We start from the raw sequence: 20,869 nt of genomic DNA, 5'->3' as shown, positions 1-20,869 counted from the left end.
AAAATTTGTAAAAATGTTTTTAGTATTAAAATTTTGTAAAAATTGTCTGTAGAAGTAAAAAAAAGTTTTCCGTAGAAATAAAATATTGCAAAAATCTTCTATAGAGATAAAATTTTTACAAAATTTTGTATTGAGATAAAATTTTGATAAAATTTTTTTTTACAGAAATCAAATTTTGATAAAATTTCCTATTCCCATTTTTTCCTATTTTTTACAAAATTGTCTGTAATATTAAAATTTGCAAAAATTTTGCATATCATTAAAATTTTGCAAACATTTTCTACAGAAATAAAATGCTGAGAAAAATTTTAACAGAAATCAACTTTTGCAAAAGTTTTCTATAGAGATAAAATGTTAACAAAATTTTCTATAAAGATAAAATTTTGATAAAATTAAAAAAATAGAATTTTAAAAAAATCTATAGAAATAACATTTTAACAAAATTTTCTATAGAGATACAATCTTAACAAAATGTTCAATAGAGATACAAATTTGACAAATTTTTCTGTAAAGATAAAATTTTCTATAGAAATAAAATGTTGACAAAATTTTCTATTGGAATAAAATTTTGACAAAATTTTCTAGAGAAATACAATTTTGAAAAACTTTCTATAGAGACAAAATTTTGACAAAATTTTCTATAGAGATAAAATTTTCTATAGAAATGCAATTTGACAAAATTTTCTATACAAATAAAATGTTGACAAAATTTTCTATACAAATAAAATATTGACAAAATTTTCTATGGAGATAAAATAAAAATTAAAAAATAAAAATTTTCACTAGAAATAAAATTGTGGCAAAAATTTTCTATAGAAATACAATTTTGACAAAATGTTGTACAGACATAAAATTTTGACAAAATGTTGTACAGACATCAAATTTTTACAAAATTGTCTATAGTGATCACATTTTTAAAAAATTTTCTATAGAGATAAAATTTTGACAAAATTTTCTATAGAGATAATATTTTGACAAAATTTTCACTAGAAATAAAATTGTGGCAAAAATTTTCTACAAAGATACAATTTTGACAAAATTTTCTATAGAGATAAAATTTTGACAAAATTTTCTATAGAGATAAAATTTTGACAAAATTTTCTATTGAGATAAAATTTTGACAAAATTTTCTATTGAGATAAAATTTTGACAAAATTTTCTATAGAGATAAAATTTTGACAAAATTTTCTATAGAGATAAAATTTTGAAAAAATTTTCTATAGAGATACAATTTTGACAAAATTTTCTATAGAGATAACATTTTGACAAAATGTTCTCTAGAGATAAAATTTTGACAAAATTTTCTGTAGAGATACAATTTTGACAATATTTTCTATAGAGAAAAATTTTTGACAAAATTTTCTATACAGATAAAATTTTTAAAAAATTTTCTATAGAGCTAAAATGTTGAAAAAAATTTCTATTAAGACATAATCTTGACAAAATTTTCTATAGAAACACAATTTTGACAAAATTTTCACTAGAAATAAAATTGTGGCAAAAATTTTCTATAGAGATACAATTTTGACAAAATTTTTGACAAAATTTTCTATATAGATAAAATTTAGACAAAATTTTCTATAGAGAAAATTTTTTGAAAAAATTTTCTATAGAGATACAATTTTGACAAAATTTTCTATAGAAATAAAATTTTGACAACATTTTCTATAGAAATAAAATTTCGACAAAATTTTCACTAGAAATAAAATTGTGGCAAAAATTTTCTATAGAAATACAATTTTGACAAAATTTTTTATAGTAATAAAATTTTGGCGAAAGTTTCTATAGAGATAAAATTTTGACAACATTTTCTATAGAGATAAAATTTTGACAAAATTTTCACTAGAACTAAAATTGTGGCAAAAATTTTCTATAGAGATACAATTTTGACAAAATTTTCTATAGAGATTAAAATTTTGACAAAATTTTCTATAGAGATAAAATTTTGACAAAATTTTCTATAGAGAAAAATTTTTGACAAAATTTTCTATAGAGATAAAATTTTGACAACATTTTCTATACACATAAAATTTTTACAAAATTTTCTATTGAGATATAATTTTGACTAGATTTTCTATAGAGATATAATTTTGATAAAATGTTCACTAGAAATAAAATTGTGGCAAAAATTTTCTATAGAGTTACAATTTTGACAAAATTTTCTATAGAGATAACATTTTCTATAGAAATCACATTTTTACACAATTTTCACTACAAATAAAATTGTGGCAAAAATTTTCTATAGAAATACAATTTTGACAAAGACATAAAATTTGTACAGACATAAAATTTTGACAAAATTTTCTATTGATATAACATTTTCTATAGATATAACATCATACAGAGATAAAAATTTGACAAAATTTTCTATAGAGATTAAATTTTGACAAAATTTTCACTAGAAATAAAATTGTGGCAAAAATTTTTTATAAAGATAACATTTTCTGTAGAAATCACATTTTTACAAAATTTTCTATATATAAATAAAATGTTGACAAAATTTTCTATGGAGATAAAATTTTGACAAAATTTTCACTAAAAATAAAATTGTGGCAAAAATTTTCTATAGAAATACAATTTTGAAAAAGACATAAAATTTGTACAGACATAAAATTTTGACAAAAGTTTCTATAGAGATAAAATTTTGACAAAATTTTCTATAGAGATAAAATTTTTACAAAATTTTCTATAGAGATAAAATTTTGACAAAATTTTCTATAGAAATAAAATTTTGACAAAATTTTCTATATAGATACAATTTTAACAAAATTTTCTATAGAGATACAATTTTGACAAAATTTTCTATAGACATAAATTTTTGACAAAATTTTCTATATATAGAAAAAATTTTGACAAAATGTTCTATATAGATAAAATTTTGACAAAATTTTCTATAGAGATAAAGTTTTGACAAAATTTTCTATACAGATAAAATTTTTACAAAATTTTTTGTAGAGATAAAATTTAAAAAAAAATTTCTATTGAGATATAATTTTTACAAAATTTTCACTAGAAATAAAATTGTGGCAAAAATTTTCTATAGAAATACAATTTTGACAAAATTTTCTATATAGATAAAATTTTGACAAAATTTTCTGTAGAGATACAATTTTGACAAAATTTTCTATAGAGATATAATTTTGACAAAATTTTCTATTGACATACACTTTTGATAAAATTTTCAATAGAGATAAAATTTTGACAAAATTTTCAATAGAGATAAATTTTTGACAAAATTTTCAATAGAGATAAATTTTTGACAAAATTTTCAATAGAGATAAAATTTTGACAAAATTTTCAAAATAGATAAAATTTTGACAAAATTTTCTATAGAAATAAAATGTTGACAACATTTTCTATAGAAATAAAATTTCGACAAAATTTTCTATAGCAATAAAATTTTGACAAAATTTTCTATAGAAATGAAATTTTGACTAAAATGTCTATAGAAAGAAAACTTTGACAAAACTTTCTATAGAAAGAAAATATTTACAAAGTTTTCTATAGACTTAAAATTTTGTGAAAAATTTCCATAGAAATGAAATCTTGATAAATTTTTCTATAGACATAAAATTTAGATAAAAATTCTACATAAATAAAACTTTAAAACATTTTTCGATAGAAATAAAATTTATCAAAAATTTTCTCTAGAATTGGAATGGTGACAAACATTTTTTACAGAAATAAAATTTTGGACATTTTCAATAGAAGTAAATTTGTGAAAAATATTCTATAGAAATAAAATTGTGCAAAATAAAATAATACATTTTTGCACAAATTTTCTATAGAAAGTAAGTTTTGACAAATTTTCTACAAAAAAAAAAAAAAAAAAAAAAAAAAAAACAATTTAACAAAAAAAAATCGATGGAAATAAAGTTTTGAAAAAAATCTATAGATATAAAATTTGGCAAAATTTTATATAAAAATAAAATTTGTCAAAAAAAATTTTTTGACAAAATTAAATAAGATTTTAGAAATATTCTATAGAAATCCAATTTTGCAAGAGTTTTGTATAAAAATAAAATATTGCAAAAATTTTCTGTAAAAATAAATTTTGAAACTAATTTTATATAGAAATAAAATTTTGACGAAAATTGTCTAAGAAATAAATTTTTCCAAAAATTTTTTATAGAAATAAACTTTTGCCAAAAATTTTCTATAGAAATAAACTTTTGCAAAAATTTACTATGGAACTAAAGTCTCTGCAGTAATATTTAAAACTTGTCTTAGCAAATAAATGTGAAATTGTAAAATTTTTCTATAAAAATAAAATTTTGTTTGCCCCTTCCCCGGAAATGGAAACTCTTCTTTTAGTGCGTGCATTAATGTAAATTTTTTTCCTGGATATGTTTGAAAGCGCCTTAAGATTAAAAAAAATTAAATAGAATATACTCGTAAAGAAGTTATAAGGGTTTATTACAATACCAATACTTTTACGCTTTATACAGGTTTATGGTGTTTTCGGCTTTGACAACTTTTTCACTTTTTCACAGAAAATCTAAAAAAAAATCTCATGTTGATATGTTGAAGAAGTTTGAGCAAAATGTTTATTTTGGACGGTAAACATGTAACATGTTTGTCTCAGCTATGTTATTTTCTCGGACATTATGTATCTGATTTCGACAACCACATTATGTTTGGCGAGAAAACTATTTTTTGTTCCATACGTTATCATGTTCCATGTGTGTATACAAAAAAAAAATACCATTTACGCTTTCTCATTCAAGATTTCTTATGCGACATGTTGATTTGAGTATTATGATTTTCTGAAAATAAAATTTCCCATACATTTCATTATTTTTCGTCTATCTAATCTTATGGATTGAGCTTTATACAAATTACAAATGCCGCTGTGAAAAGGAATTACTGTCAATAAACCAAAATACAAGCAAACGAATAAGATACAGCGACGTCGTGAGAAATATGAAAACTCATCGGCATTACAAATACAATGAGAAATCGCTAAAAATGAATTAAGCCACTAATAAACACCTCCGTCAACTGAAAGCGATTAGATATGAGTTCATTACCGTCACAACAAGCTGTAATGACGGGCGGCATAAGATCAGAAACCCAAAATAGAAGAAAAACAACAACGCTGAAACTATCATGAAATTCCCACATTTTCATATAAAGAAAACGGCTTTCATAACACAATGATTTGAGAGAGAAACCCCCCATCCCGTAATATGTGGAAAATTGGAAAAATTCTAATCCAATGGGAATTTTGTAAGGATTACAAGAAAATCCTCCCAAAACCAAACATAAAACAATTTTTTCTATCTTATTAGCAATTCCAACAACATATCTATCTGTCTACTTCTCTTAGAATCATAGCTCATTCAGTTCTCGTTCCCAGGTGTTTGAGTTGGTATTGGTGCTAGGTGCTAGGTAATAGGGTAGGTGTTAACGTGTGGCATACAAAACACATTCTAAAGGACAGACGGACATTGATGTGCCGTAGTTTGTTGTTGTTGCTGTTGACAAAACAACACCATTGAAATGGAGAGTATCAGAGACGAGAGTAGGCATCTCAAGACGATCAATTTTCATTGATCACCAGTGGTAGAAGTCTTGTTGAATACCAAGGAGTTTACTATACAATAACAATATGGCCAATATTCTTGTGGCCAGCCATTGGTCAGGTTAGTTAATGTCAATGTTTATCCCCAGAAAAGATAAACAGGGACAATTTGTTATGCATTCTAAGCGTGAATGCCTTATTGACCATGTCCAGGTAGAAATAAATAGCAGTTGTACTAAACAAACCAGGCTTGAATGCTTGGGTGTTAAACCCAGTTGAAAATTTTCCTACTGGAAAATTCAAAGATCTACAGTGACACGTAAATTACTGGCAACAAAGTATGGGTAAAATGTGTTTAGGAGGTCATAGGAAATACCTTAGTAAATACAAGGGGATAAAAAAGAGAAAATAAATATACGTAGGTCTATATTAAGAATAAAATTCATAGATTAGAAATCTTATTATTATTATATGTGGAATCGAATTATATGTGGAATTATGCTTAATAAAAATACCAACAAAAAAAAATTAAAAAATATATTTTTTTTTATATTTTCTAAATTTTTTATTAATAATTATTATAATAACATTATTTGGAAAAATAATATTTTTAGATTTTTTTTACAAAATAAAATTTTGGACAACATTTTCCATGTAGATTTTAAACTATACACCGAAATAAATATTGTATTTCTTGTCCTAAAAATTTTGAATCCCGATAGGATTCATATTTTTATGACTGTATTAAGTATGTAAAACTCTAATTTAAAATAGAATCAAGCCTTAAGTAAATCGTTAGTACAATTATCCGCTTATTTGGTTGCAAATCAAGACACCGAAAAAGGAAGAAAACTTTTGGTTACGTTTAGAAAATTTTGAATATTTTTAGAAAATTTTAATTAAATAGTATTACAAACGCTGGCATCACGCCGATAACACAAAAATAAGTAAATATTTTTCAACAAATTCAAGAAAATTTATTAGACAAAACTAATTTGTTTGACTTGTTAAAGAAAAATTGAAGGAAAAAATTGCAAGAATGTCTTTAGTGACATACGAAGTTCATGATGAACGCATTTGTAGTAAAATTTACAAATTTAAAGAAATAATGAACTATTTTGTGAGAAATACGAATTTGTGCATAATTTGTGCATAATTTTTTCCCGTAAAGTAAAGGAAACTTTCTCCAAACATAATAATTCCTTGAACTAAAATAAAATTAAATTAGCTTTAGTGAAATAGAGAGTTCACTTTTGTTTTGAGTGTACCAAAATCATTAGTGTAAAAAAAAAAATAGCAAAAGGGAAAACTTTTCCTTTTTTTCCTTGTACAAAATTCGGTTTGAAACCTCGATTAAAATCAAATTGTTCTACCCTATTTTTCAGCAAAAATCAACTTCAACAAAATTTTCGAAGGATTTTTATACCTTCCACCATAGGATTGGGGTATATTAACTTTGTCATTCCGTTTGTAACACATCGAAATATTACTCTAAGACCCCATAAAGTATATATATTCTGTGTCGCGGTGAAATTCTGAGTCGATCTGAGCATGTCCGTCCGTCTGTTGAAATCACGAACGAAACAAGCTATCGACTTGAAACTTGGCACAAGTAGTTGTTATTGATGTAGGTCGGATGGTATTGCAAATGGGGCATATCGGTCCACTTTTACGTATAGCCCCATATAAACGGACCCCCAAATTTGGCTTGTGGGGACTCTAAACGAAGCAATTTTCATCCGATCCGGCTGAAATTTGGTACGTGGTGTCAGCATATGATCTCTAACACCCATGCAAAATTTGGTCGAAATCGGTCCATAATTATATATAGCCCATATTTCAATTCTTGCTCTCTACCATGTATGGACTAACTCACAATTTAGAAAACGATGTTAAGAAGTTTTAAGATACAACAATCCAAGTAATTCGATTGTGGATGACAGTCTTTCGTAGAAGTTTCTACGTAATCCATGGTGGAGGGTACATAAGATTCGGCCTGGCCGAACATACGGCCGTATATACTTGTTTTCATATCAAATGGTATAGAAGTACTTTGCGAACATCATTCCTTGTATTTCCTAATCGATATACTAAAGATAGTCCATATAAGGCCTGATTTGCCTTGTGATGGCCTCATTATCGCAATTTCCATATACTTGAAATTTGGAATATATGTTCCCTACGAAGGGCTATGTATATGTACAAGGGGGGTGATAGGTAATGCAACAAAGTAAAATGCTATATTTGTATACCCTCCACCATAGGTATTTTAACTTTGTCATTCCGTTTGTAGCACATCAAAATATTGGTCTCAGACCTCATAAAATATATATATTTTAGGTAGTGGTGAAATTCCGTCCGTCCGTCTGTTGAAATCACGCTAATAACTTTCGAACGAAACAATTTTTCGACTTTAGCACAAGTACTAGTTATCGATATCGGTCGTATGGTATTGCAAATGGCCTATATCGGATAACTTTTAGGTATGGCTTGCAGAGCCTGTTGAAGGCAAATTCCATCCGATCCTGTTAAATGGCTCTCTAATTACCAAATCGAGAACTGAATTTGCTTATATAGGTATTTAATATGACCTACATAGGCTCCATATGAACTAATTTAGAATTTAGAAGACAATATTAAGATGCTTTTAAAATACCTTGTACCTTCAATTGTTGATGACAGTCTTTGGTAGAACTTTCTAGGCAATCCATTGTAGAGGGTATATAAGATTCGACCAAACATTGTTATAAATTTTAAAAGCAAAAAATGTAACATCAAATTTTAGAATCAGTTTAGCTTTGTTCGAATTGGTTACCTCTAGCATGCCTTAAGATGATCGACACTTCTGCATTTTAGCGCCAATCTTACTCTCTAAAATGACCTTGGCGCAAAAGTCCAACTGATTGAGGTTCGTAATTTCTACAGCCACCAACTGATTGTTGGTGGCTGTAGAAATTAAGTGCACTGAAATAAATATTGTCGTGAGGTCAAAGATTTCATCTCTTTAAAATAGGAATGCAAATTTTGCTTAGCATAGAAGACGCATTTCTCCAATATAAAGTTTTTGTCCTTGTCCAAAAGTCGATAAACTTTTCAATGAAGTCGTATTATCCTTATAATTAAGTGATTTCATGGGTATCATAACATGAAAGAAAAAATGTTTGGGCTAAGGTCGACTTGAATTTAATACAGCGAGCGATACAACGATTATAACGATCTTCCAATTTTTTGATACCATTTTGGTAGTACTCCTTTGGTTTTGCCTCAAAATAGGCCTCAGTTTCGGCGATCACCTCTTCATTGCAGCCAATTTTTTCCCTGCGAGCATGCTTTTGAAGTCTGAGAACGAGAAAAAGGCGCTGGGGGCCAGATCTAGAGAATACGGTGGGTGGTGAAGCAATTCGAAGCCCAATTCATGAATTTTTGCCATCGTTCTCAATGACTTGTGGCACGGTGTGTTGTCTTGGTGGAACAACACGTTTTTCTTCGTATAGGGCCGTTTTGCCGCGATTTCGACCTTCAAACGCTCCAATAATGCCATATAATAGTCACTGTTGATGGTTTTTCCCTTCTCAAGATAATCGATAAAAATTATTCCATGCGCATCACAAAAAACAGAGGCCAGCGGACTTTTGAGTATTTCCACGCTTCGGAAACTGTTCACCGGTCGCTGTCCACTCAGCCGACTGTCGATTGGACTCAGGAGTGTAGTGATGGAGCCATGTTTCATTCATTGTCACATATCGACGGAAAAACTCGGGTGTATTACGAGTTAACAGCTGCAAACACCGCTCAGAATCATCAACACGTTGTTGTTTTTGGTCAAATGTGAGCTCGCGCGGCACCCATTTTGCACAGAGCTTCCGCATATCCAAAAATTGATGAATGATATGACCAACACATTCCTTTGATATCTTTAAGCCCTCTGCTATCTCAATCAGCTTCATTTTACGGTCATTCAAAATAATTTTGTGGATTTGTTTTATGTTTTCGTCGGTAACCACTCTTTCGGGCGTCCACTGCATTCACCGTCCTCCGTGCTCATTTCACCAAGCTTGAATTTTGCATACCCATCAATTATTCTTGATTTCCCTGGGGCAGAGTCCGGAAACTCATTATCAAGCCAAGTTTTTGCTTCCACCGTATTTTTCCCTTCAGAAAACAGTATTTTATCAAAACACGAAATTCCTTTTTTCCATTTTTTTCACAATAACAAAAGTTGATTCACAAAAGACGCTCTATCTCACAAAACTAATTGACTTACAGACGTTAAATTTTGACACGAATCATTTGAAGGTTGGTACTATATAAAATAAATAATATGCATTTAATACTAGCGACGCCATCTATGAGTCAGAACGGGGACTTATCAGCCAACCTGTTAATTTGACACGCAAATTTTGATTTTTTTGCCCTCTACAGTATTGAAGATATTTTTTACACCAGACCTTGAGAGTCTTAAACTTCATACTTATAGATGCTTGACCTTCGGTTCGACTTAAGTCAGATTGATTTTTATTACTTTGAAATTTTGCAGAAATTTATATAAAAACAAATTTATAACAATTGCTCAGATTCATTTTAATTTGCTACAACACAAATTTATCATAAACAATGAAATACATATTGTAGACAACATCATTCATTATCACTATCTTTGACTACTTATTGATTGAAGATTCTTTAAAAAAAATTTGCACTGATAAAATTATACACTACCCTCGTCAATGGGCAAGTGGCTATACTTGAGTTGAACAAAGCATTGTATTTAAGTGTAACCCCATTGTGTAGGGGTGAACATATGAAAGAAGAGCAAGACCAAAAATTTGCTCTGAATGCAGTGATTGTTGTTGCATTATTGAGCCTTGTGTTGTTTTTCTTATGGTTCTTGTATTTAATGTTCATCCCCACTTACGCACTTAAAACAATACGCATTAATTGTATTCGGTAAATATGAGACGAGACGGTGTGCCAGAGCACACACACACAATACCAATAGCAATGAGGATAAAGAGAAGATGAGCTCTAAGCTGAGATGAGAATTGGAAATGGAAATTTAAATATCAACAACATCAACTACAACTACTGTAGTCAACACACTGATTGAAGCAGCCACAACAAACAGCAGCGGCAACATTATAAATATACTCACACACAAACACATGCGTACTTGTGATATCCAGCACACGATCACATATTGTTGTTTTGAATGTTTTACGCACCGAGAACCCAAGCAACTGGTCGTTCAATGGTGGCAGGCAAATAAACAACAACAAGATTCACCAAATACTGGTGGTGGTGCTCGTATACGAAGAGTCAGATAGAGGCAGCTACACACGCATATACGAACATGAATCGAAGTCTTATACCATTCTTCGTTTATGCACGGATGGATACCGGGCAAATTGAAGTGTCTTTTATTACTCGAGTGTATATGTGCGTGTGTATTGTGGTTGTTGTTGCTGTATGTAGTAAAAGAAGAAGCAAGTAAGCGAGGCATGTTGCACATACGTTGTTGTGGGTTTGTAGAATCATTTAGAACGTTGATTTTTTTATTCCGTTTCGGGATGTCATTGCAATCAGACGCATAGCGGCATTCTTTACGCATTTTATATTTAGAGAATATTTTGTTTTTATTTACAAATTTGAAAGAAAATGAGAACAATAATAAAAGAAAACAACAAAAACACTTAACGTATGTGGAATAAACAAATTTACAAAGTAACAAAAAAAAAATCCGCCAAAAACAGAAAATTGTTAACGAAATAAATGTGCATCAGCCATACAAAAGCAACAACGCATGTGCTTTGTTTACATTCATAAAACAACAACAACAATTAACCACCTAGGAATAAAAGCCTATTAATACAACCACCCTCACATTATAAACAGATACAATACAAATTTCAATAATTTTCGAAAAGAAAATAATTGTTGAAAACAATCAATTAATTAATAAAATTCCCAAGTGTCATAACCATAATCATTAATATGAGTGCATTGTGTTTACAAAATATCATTTAAATATATACGATAATTACAATAATCAATTCCCAGTAATAATAAATAATTAAATCAATCGATATACATACATGCATGTATGATTGGAATGTATGAGGGGAGTGTGTGTGTGTGTGTTTATGTTTGTATGTAAAAGTGTAATCGACATTTAAGCCAAGCATTTCCATTGAAAGTTTAGTGAAAGTTTACATTTAAACGATGTCTCTTCCATCGTTCATTGTCAAATGCCAAAATGTCAATATTTGTATAACAACAATAACAAGTGCATAAACAATTCATAAAGACTAAACAAACGAAAGTAATTATAAAGCCATATACATACATTCACAAATAGTGATGTCTTCGTAATTTAAATTGTATTGGATATTGGATTTTTCATAATTATTATAACGACCATCAGCAACATCATGTTTGTCACTGTGGATAATGCAACAAATACTTTCTTCTCAGGTAAATATATGTTTCGGGAAATTTTAAGGGATTTTCTAGGGATTTACTTATTAGAGGACAACAAAGAGTTATGGACAAATATGGCATCATTGGCCAACAACAAGAAATAATTCTCTCTCTCAATTCATTGGCATTTTCTATAAGGAGAATAGTAGCCAGAGCTGCCAATTTTGCCGATTCATCGGCATTTTGACGATTTTTTACTCACAAAATGGACAATTCCGATTTTTTCCGATTTTAACGATATTAACAACGTTCTTTAGACACATAGTTTGGGGAGTTAAAGAAATTTTTGAAAATATTAAAATAAATTTGAAAGGTTTTGGGACAAAATCCGGAAACAAAACGTGGTGTGTTTTGGCTTTTCTGGATGTTTTGTAAAAATTCTTACAAATAATCATGATTCTTCCAACCTCCACAGCAAACGTAGAATTTTTTAAGCAAAAATTTAAAATTAGATCATAGCTGAAGAATAATTCATTGGATGGAATATTCTGTTAAAAAAATAACCTAAAATTAAATAACTCAAGTTGTTTTAATACCAAAATTGATAATGATTTACTCAGAATGTGCAATAGAAACTTTTACTAATTTTGATCAAATTCTAGTACAGTATAAAAAACAAGTAAGGAAAGTCTAAAGTCGGGCGGGGGCGACTATATTATACCCTGCACCATTTTGTAGATCTAAATTTTCGATAAAATTTAATAAATTTTCACATCCGTCAAATGTGTTGGGGGCTATATATAAAGGTTTGTCCCAAATACATACATTTAAATATCACTCGATCTGCACAGAATTTGATAGAATTCTACAAAATCTATAGGCCCAAAATTTAAGTCGGTAGAAAAAAATATGGGAAACATTTAAATCTGAAGCAATTTTAAGGAAACTTCGCAAAAGTTTATTTATGATTTATCGCTCGATATATATGTATTAGAAATTGAGGAAAATTAGAGTAATTTTTACAACTTTTCGACTAAGCATTGGCGATTTTACAAGGAAAATGTTGGTATTTAGACCATTTTTGTCGAAATAAGAAAAACATATATTTGGGAGCTATATCTAAATCTGAACCGATTTCAACCAAATTTGGCATGCATAGCTACAATGCTAATTCTACTCCCTGTGCAAAATTTCAATTAAATCGGAGTAAAAGATTGGCCACTGTGGTCATATGAGTGTAAATCGGGCGAACGATATATATGGGAGCTATATCTAAAGCTGAACCGATTTCAACCAAATTTGGCTCGTATAGCTACAAAGCTAATTCTACTCCCTGTGCAAAATTTCAACTAAATCGGAGCAAAAAGTTGGCCTCTGTGGTCATATGAGTGTAAATCGGGCGAAAGCTATATATGGGAGATATATGTAAATCTGAACCGATTTTAACCAAATTTGGCATGCATAGCTATAATGCTAATTCTACTCCCTGTGCAAAATTTCAATTAAATCGGAGTAAAAGATTGGCCACTGTGGTCATATGAGTGTAAATCGGGCGAACGATATATATGGGAGCTATATCTAAATCTGAATCGATTTTAATAAAATTTGGCACTCTCGACTACACTACTAATTGAACTTCTAGTGCAAAATTTCAACCAAATTGGGGTAAAACTCTGGCTTCTGGGACCGTATTAGTCCATATCGGGCGAAAGATATATATGGGAGCTATATCTAAATCTGAACCGATTTCAATAAAATTTGGCACACTTGACTATAGTACTAATTGTTCTTCTTGTGCAAAATTTTAAGCAAATTAGGGTAAAACTCTGGCTTCTGGTGCCATATAAGTCCATATCGGGCGAAATATATATGGGAGCTATATCTAAATCTTAACCGATTTCTTCCATAATCAATAGGGTTTTATTCTGAGCCAAAACACATATTTGTGTCAAATTTGAAGTCGATTGGACTAAAACTGCGACCTAGACTTTGATTACAAAAATGTGTTCACGGACAGACGGACATGGGTATATCGACTCAGGAGCCCACCCTGAGCATTTTTGCCAAAGACACCATGTGTCTATCCCGTCTCCTTATGGGTGTTGCAAACATATGCACTAACTTATAATACCCTGTTCCATAGTGTGGCGCAGGGTATAATAACCACACATATAGATATCTATCGGAAACACCATAAAAAATCACCTGTTTTGGTTTCAAAATATTTAATTTTTAAATAAAAATGTTACTCAATTAATAACAGTATTTTAGAAAAATAGAGTTTTTATACAAAAATTTCGAAATATTTTTGTTTTACCAGAAAATGACTTTTATTGTAATGTTATTTGTATACAAAACAGATTTCTTTAAACATTTTTTTTATTGAAATTCATAGTTCTGTTTTGTATATGAAATAAATGCTTTTGTTTTGTGTTTACCCAAAAAATATTTTTATTTTTTTAATATTATTTATATTGCCGATTTTTTAAATGCATGTGCCGATTATGACGATTTTTTCAAAAAAAAGTGACGATTTTTCCTGAAATTTTATTGGCAGCCCTGATTGTAGCAATATTGCCAGGTTAAGCGTTTCCCCCCCCCCCCCCCCAAATTTAGGGTTTTCTCACGTTTAGGGGTATTTTTAGGGGTAACATTTATTTGGAGGATTTTTGGGGGTAAAAAATATCTTAGACCTTAGCACCTACAATTTATACACTACAACGGCAGACGATTGTAAATATTTGACTCTTTGGGGTCGATAATGTCTATATTTACAGATTTTTGGTTTTTATACCCTAAACCACATAGTGGTCAGGGTATAATAAATTTGATCGGCCAAAAAATGTGCCTAGCAGAAATATTGATTTTAGACCCCATAAAATATATACCGATCGACTCAGAATCACCTCCTGAGTCGATCTAGCGCTTGGTGTCCGTCCGTCCGTCTGTCCGTCTGTCCGTCTGTCCATGTATTTGTTGTTCACAGGATTCCGGTCGCAATTATTAACCGATTTGGATGAAATTTGGTACAGGGTGTTTTTTGGGCACAAGAAAGAACGCTATTGAATTTGGACGCTATTGAAATCGGATCAAATTTAGATATAGCTCCCATATATATGTATCGCCCGATTTCGACAAACGGAGTCACATTGCGCCGTTTTACAAGCCGATCGTCATCAAATTTTGCGCATAGTAAATTTTTTCATCACCCTTTAAGTCTGCAAAATTTCATCGAAATCGGTTCAGATTTAGATATAGCTCCCATATATTTGTATCGCCCGATTGTCCCAAATTTGGCCATAAAACCCTTATTTATCAACCGATAGCACTCAAAGTTGGCTAAATGTAATCTTCTATAGCTCTAGCTGTATGTGCGAAATTTCATCGAAATCGGTTCAGATTTAGATATAGCTCCTATATATATGTATCGCCCGATTTGGTCAAATTTGGCCCTTATTTATCAACCTATCTTACTCACAGTTGGCTAAATGTAATCTTCTATAGCTCTAACTGTATGTGCGAAATTTCATCGAAATCGGTTCAGATTTAGATATAACTCCCATATATATGTATCGCCCGATTTTGCCAAATTTGGCCGTAAAACCCTTTTTATCAATCGATCGTAACCAAGGTTGGCTAAATGTAATCTTCTATAGCACTAACTGTATGTGCAAAATTTCATCGAAATCGATTCAAATTTAAATATAGCTCCCATATATATGTATCGCCCGATTTTGAAAAAATTTCCCCTAATAACCTTATTTTTGACCATAGGGGCCTCATTTATTAACTGATCGTACTCAAATTTTACACAAGGTAACCTTCTGTGGTATCAGTCATACCTGCAAAATATTATACAAATTGGTTCAGAATTAGATATAGGTCCCATATATATGCATCGCTCGATTTTGTAATATTTGGCAATAATACTCTTATCCGATCCGGTTGAAATTTGGTACGTGGTGTTAGTATATGGTATCTAACAACCATGCCAGAATTGGTCCATAATTATATATAGCCCCCATATAAACCAATCCCCAGATTTGACCTCCGGACCCTCTTGGAGTAGCAAAATTCATCCGATACGGTTGAAATTTGGTACATTGGTATATGGACGATAACAACCATGCCAAAATTGGTGCGTATCAATCTATAGTTATATATAGCCCTAGGATAAACCGATACCCAATCACAGAAAAATCACGATTGCCACTCGAGCCAAAAATAATCTACCAAAATTTTGGCATAGAAAATTTTGTCAAAATTTTATATTTCTATAGAACATTTTGGCAACATTTTATTTCTATAGAAAACTTTTTCAAAATTTTATTTCTATAGAAAATTTTGTCAGAACTTTATTTCTGTAGAAATTTATGAACCACCTCTTAGTTGGAGAGGAATATTTTGCAAAATCTTCCAAAACATCGAGAACCAATCTACCAAACAGTAAAAAATCTGCCATTTCTGGTAGACTCGTGTTCATAATTGTATATAGCCCCAAAATAAAGCGACCGCCATATTTCAATTCTGGCTCTATAATTATCGCACAAAAGTTCATATCGGTTCGTAATTATTTCTTTCCTATATATACCGGCGAAGAACTGAATATATACATATTTAATCGACCTTTCTTTTGCCTAATATATATCCCGCATGGACTAACTTACAAGTTAGAAGTTGATGTTAAAAAATTTTAAGATACCTTGCCACCGACCGCAACCCAAGTAATTCAATTGTGGGTGACCGTCTTTAGCAGAAGTTTCTACGGAATCCATGGTGGAGGGTACATACGATTCGGCCTGGCCGAACTTACGGCCGTATATACTTTGGAGTTTTTTTGGGATTTATTTCATGTTCGTTTTGTAGTCTACTGGGAGGCAACATTATTATATTCTGGCTATAATAATTTTCCCTGAAAACAAAGTCCCTTTCCGTTATAACCATCAGCACCTTCTTCGATTTTTGAATTTTGGGAACAGCCAGTCACAGTCATATGGAACCAAACCTGGGGAATATTTTTGGCGGGCGCTATGAATATGGGCCCTACGAAAATTAACCCCAAAACAAAAAGAAATATATTTGTTGTAGTTTTAGGGCTTTTTCCTCTTTATATTATTCGCGGAGATAACGTTATTATGACCTAGTTATAATAACTTTCCTCAAAACAATGTCCCTTTCCGTTGTAATCATCAGCGCCTTCTACGATTCTTGAATTTTGGGAACAGTCACAGTCTATGAATATGGGTCCCATGAAAATTATCCCCATTACCTACATGAAGTGGAGCCCCAAAAATTTATATGGAAAACAACCACACCAATTGTTTGCCAAATGTTTTTTGGGGAGTAACTTCATTATATTTTCGGGGCCCATTTGCATTATGAAAATAAACCAAAATATTACAAATTGACTAATACGGTCCCAGAAGCCAGAGTTTTCCCCCAATTTGGTTGAAATTTTGCACAGGGCGTAAAAATAGCATTGTAGCTATGCGTGCCAAACTTGGTTGAAATCGGTTCAGATTTAGATATAGCTCCAATATATAGCTTTCGGCCGATTTACACTCATATGACCACATAGGCCAATTTTTTGCTCCGATTTAGTTGAAATTTAGCACAGAGAGTAGAATTAGCATTGTAGCTATGCGTGCCAAATTTGGTTGAAATCGGTTCAGATTTAGATATATCTCCCATATATAGCTTTCGCCCGATTTACATTCATATGACCACAGAGGCCAATTTTTAACTCCGATTTAGTTGAAATTTTGCACAGGGAGTAGAATAAGCATTGTAGCTATGTGTGCCAAATTTGGTTGAAATCGGTTCAGATTTAGATATAGCTCCCATATATATGTTTTTCTTATTTCGACAAAAATGGTCAAAATAGCAAAATTTTCCTTGTAAAATCGCCACTGCTTAGTCGAAAAGTTGTAAAAATGACTCCAATTTTCCTAAACTTCTAATACATATATATCGAGCGATAAATCATAAATAAACTTTTGCGAAGTTTCCTTAAAATTGCTTCAGATTTAAATGTTTCCCATATTTTTTTATTAACATTGTGTTCCACCCTTGTGCATTAGCCGTCTTAAATTTTGAGTCTATAGATTTTGTAGAAGTCTATCAAATTCTGTCCATATCGAGTGATATTTAAATGTATGTATTTGGGACAAACCTTTATATATAGCCCCCAACACATTTGACGGATGTGATATGGTATCGAAAATTCAGATCTACAAAGTGGTGCAGGGTATAATATAGTCGGCCCGCCCGACTTTAGACTTTCCTTACTTATTTTTACTGAATTTCATATTCATTACGAAACGTCGCCTCACATTTGTAGCCGGTTAATGTGGATTTTATTTTCCTGGGGATCATTTTTACCACCACCGTTTTGGCGAAATGGCCTCGAAGGTTGGTGGGCAGTGTGACGGTACATTATTGTTATGCAAAACCCCATATTTGATCCATAAATCTGGTCTTTTTAGACAAAGCTAACGACATATAACGCTCACAAATACTCTCTACCAGCTGATAGGCAGGATGGGAGAAATTTTTGGTGTACCACCCCATCGTACTTTTTTTACTTAAAACTTCAAAATCAAAAACATAATGATCGTTCCAAAAAACTATTACGATAAAATCTTTTTTTGAAAATTATCAACATTTTGTAATGCGAAAGTCAATAAATCAAAATTAACTATCAGAAAAAGAAAACAAAAGCAGCTAACTTCCATAGTCTCATTGGGGGAAATCTCTCATGCATTTATGAATTATGATTTAGTTGACAAGACTCCACCATAAAACAATCACTGTTAACCATTCAATTAACATCGTAGTCATCCATCAGCAACACCATCAATGAAGCTACTATGGTGCTATACATTGGGATTTAGAGCCCTATAGAGATTTACTGGAAGAATTATTGTAACACAGGGACATCGGTCATTTAAGAGTTGAGCTATACCCTCAGAGCAGAGGCTGCTATGTAACAAAAAAACATGACAATGGTTAATTCAAATGGTTATTTCCGTTTTTGGACACTATACTATAGGCTTTATGATTTGCTTATTGCCTGTTGGGACACAATAATAAAAAAAAACACATAAACGGAAGTTCAAACGAGAGATTAATAAAGTAGACCCTATAATAAAAAAACAACAGTTTTTTATTTTCTTTTTTTCTATTTATTAAAGTACTTAACTAAAATGTGTAAATAACCATGCTTACAATTTTAATTGATCATATGTTTTTTTCTGTGTCTTTTTTTCAGATAATCCATATTATTTCTACAATGACCCCAAATCACCATGTACTCCGGACTCTCAGAGTTCCAGTAAAGGTTTTTCCATCTTCAAAAGACGCAACTCTAAAGGAAATAGTCCACGAGTTAGCATACCGGAACAAACACGATTAATTACATCGGCAAATCTAGATACATCAGCCACATTAACGCTAGGAAGTCCGCGTAGTGGATTTGGTATGCATGTAAGTATGAGTGTAAGAGATTGGAGTTTGGGCGGTTAGGGATGTCATTTGAGATGGGGAGTTTTTGTTTGAATGCGAAAATTAAGGCAACCAAAGTAGATACGCTTTATTCATAGCAAAAAAATCTTTTTAATCACGAAATTAATTGATCCAATTAAGTTTTTTTAATTGAAATGTCTTCAATCACGAAAATAATAGTATCAATCACATGTTAAATTAGGCATAAAAAATATTTGAATTAATGTGAAAATTTCAATTAATTTTTTAATTGGTTAAAAATGTAATTGATGTTGTTTGCAAAACGTAACTATATATAAATTTAAATAAAATTTGTTTATTTGAAATAAATTTTTATTTGAAAATTAAAAAAAAAAAAAAAACAAGTATATACGGCCGTAAGTTCGGCCAGGCCGAATCTTATGTACCCTCCACCATGGATTGCGTAGAAACTTCTACGAAAGACTGTCAACCACAAATTTCAACTCACAGGGTTGTTAAATATCATATACTACCACCACGTACCAAATTTCAACCAGATCGGATGAATTTTGCTTCTCCAAAAGGCACCGGAGGTCAAATCTGGGGATCGGTTTATGTAGGAGCTATATATTATAATGGACTGATAGGAACCAATTCCTGCATGGTTGTTGGATACCCTATACTAACATCACGTACCAAATTTCAACCGAATGGGAAGAATTTTGCTTTTCCAAGGCGCTCCGGAGGTCAAATTTGGGGATCGGTTTATATGGGGCCTATATATAATTATGGACCGATATCGACCAATTTTTGCATGGGTGTTTGATGCCATATATTAACATCACGTACCAAATTTCAACTGAATCAGATAAATTTTGGTCTTCCAAGAGGCTCCGGAGGTCAAATCTGGGGATCGGTTTATATGGGGGCTATATATAAGAATGGACCGATGTGAATCAATTTTTGCATGGTTGTTAGATACCATATACTAACACCATGTACGAAATTTCAGCCGGATCGGATGAAATTTGCTTCTCTTAGAGGCTCCGCAAGCCAAATCGGGGGATCGTTTTATATGGGTGCTATATATAATTATGGACCAATTTTTGCATGGTTGTTAGAGACCATATACTAACACCATGTACCAAATTTCAGCCGGATCGGATGAAAATTGTTTCTCTTATAGGCTCTGCAAGCCAAATCGGGGGATCGGTTTATATGGGGGCTATACGTAAAAGTGGACCGATATGGCCCATTTGCAATATCATCCGACCTACATCAATAACAACTACATGTGCCAAGTTTCAAGTCGACAGCTTGTTTCGTTCGGAAGTTAGCGTGATTTCAACAGACGGACGGACGGACGGGCGGACATGCTCAGATCGACTCAGAATTTCACCACGACCCAGAATATATATACTTTATGGGGTCTTAGAGCAATATTTCGATGTGTTACAAACGGAA

At 31.1% G+C, this 20,869-nt stretch overlaps 1 protein-coding gene across 2 annotated transcripts in view; it reads left to right on the top strand.

The window, feature by feature from the left end:
- Positions 1-20,869, top strand: part of stumps (DBB domain-containing protein stumps) — a 269,256-nt gene that overhangs the window by 165,962 nt on the left and 82,425 nt on the right. Inside the window, exons 1-2 of one of the 2 annotated variants that reach the window (XM_075292689.1) lie at positions 11,115-11,995; positions 19,212-19,426. In XM_075292689.1, the coding sequence (XP_075148804.1) occupies positions 11,953-11,995; positions 19,212-19,426 (258 nt within the window). In that variant the 5' untranslated portion in view covers positions 11,115-11,952. Of the gene's footprint in view, positions 1-11,114; positions 11,996-19,211; positions 19,427-20,869 lie in introns of those variants that run through there. The other variant, XM_075292690.1, reaches the window with a different exon arrangement.

Source organism: Haematobia irritans, chromosome 1, assembly GCF_050003625.1.
Source record: "Haematobia irritans isolate KBUSLIRL chromosome 1, ASM5000362v1, whole genome shotgun sequence".
Lineage (NCBI taxonomy): Eukaryota > Metazoa > Arthropoda > Insecta > Diptera > Muscidae > Haematobia > Haematobia irritans.
Note: the sequence above shows the minus strand (reverse complement) of the source record. Positions and strands in the feature narration are given on the sequence as shown.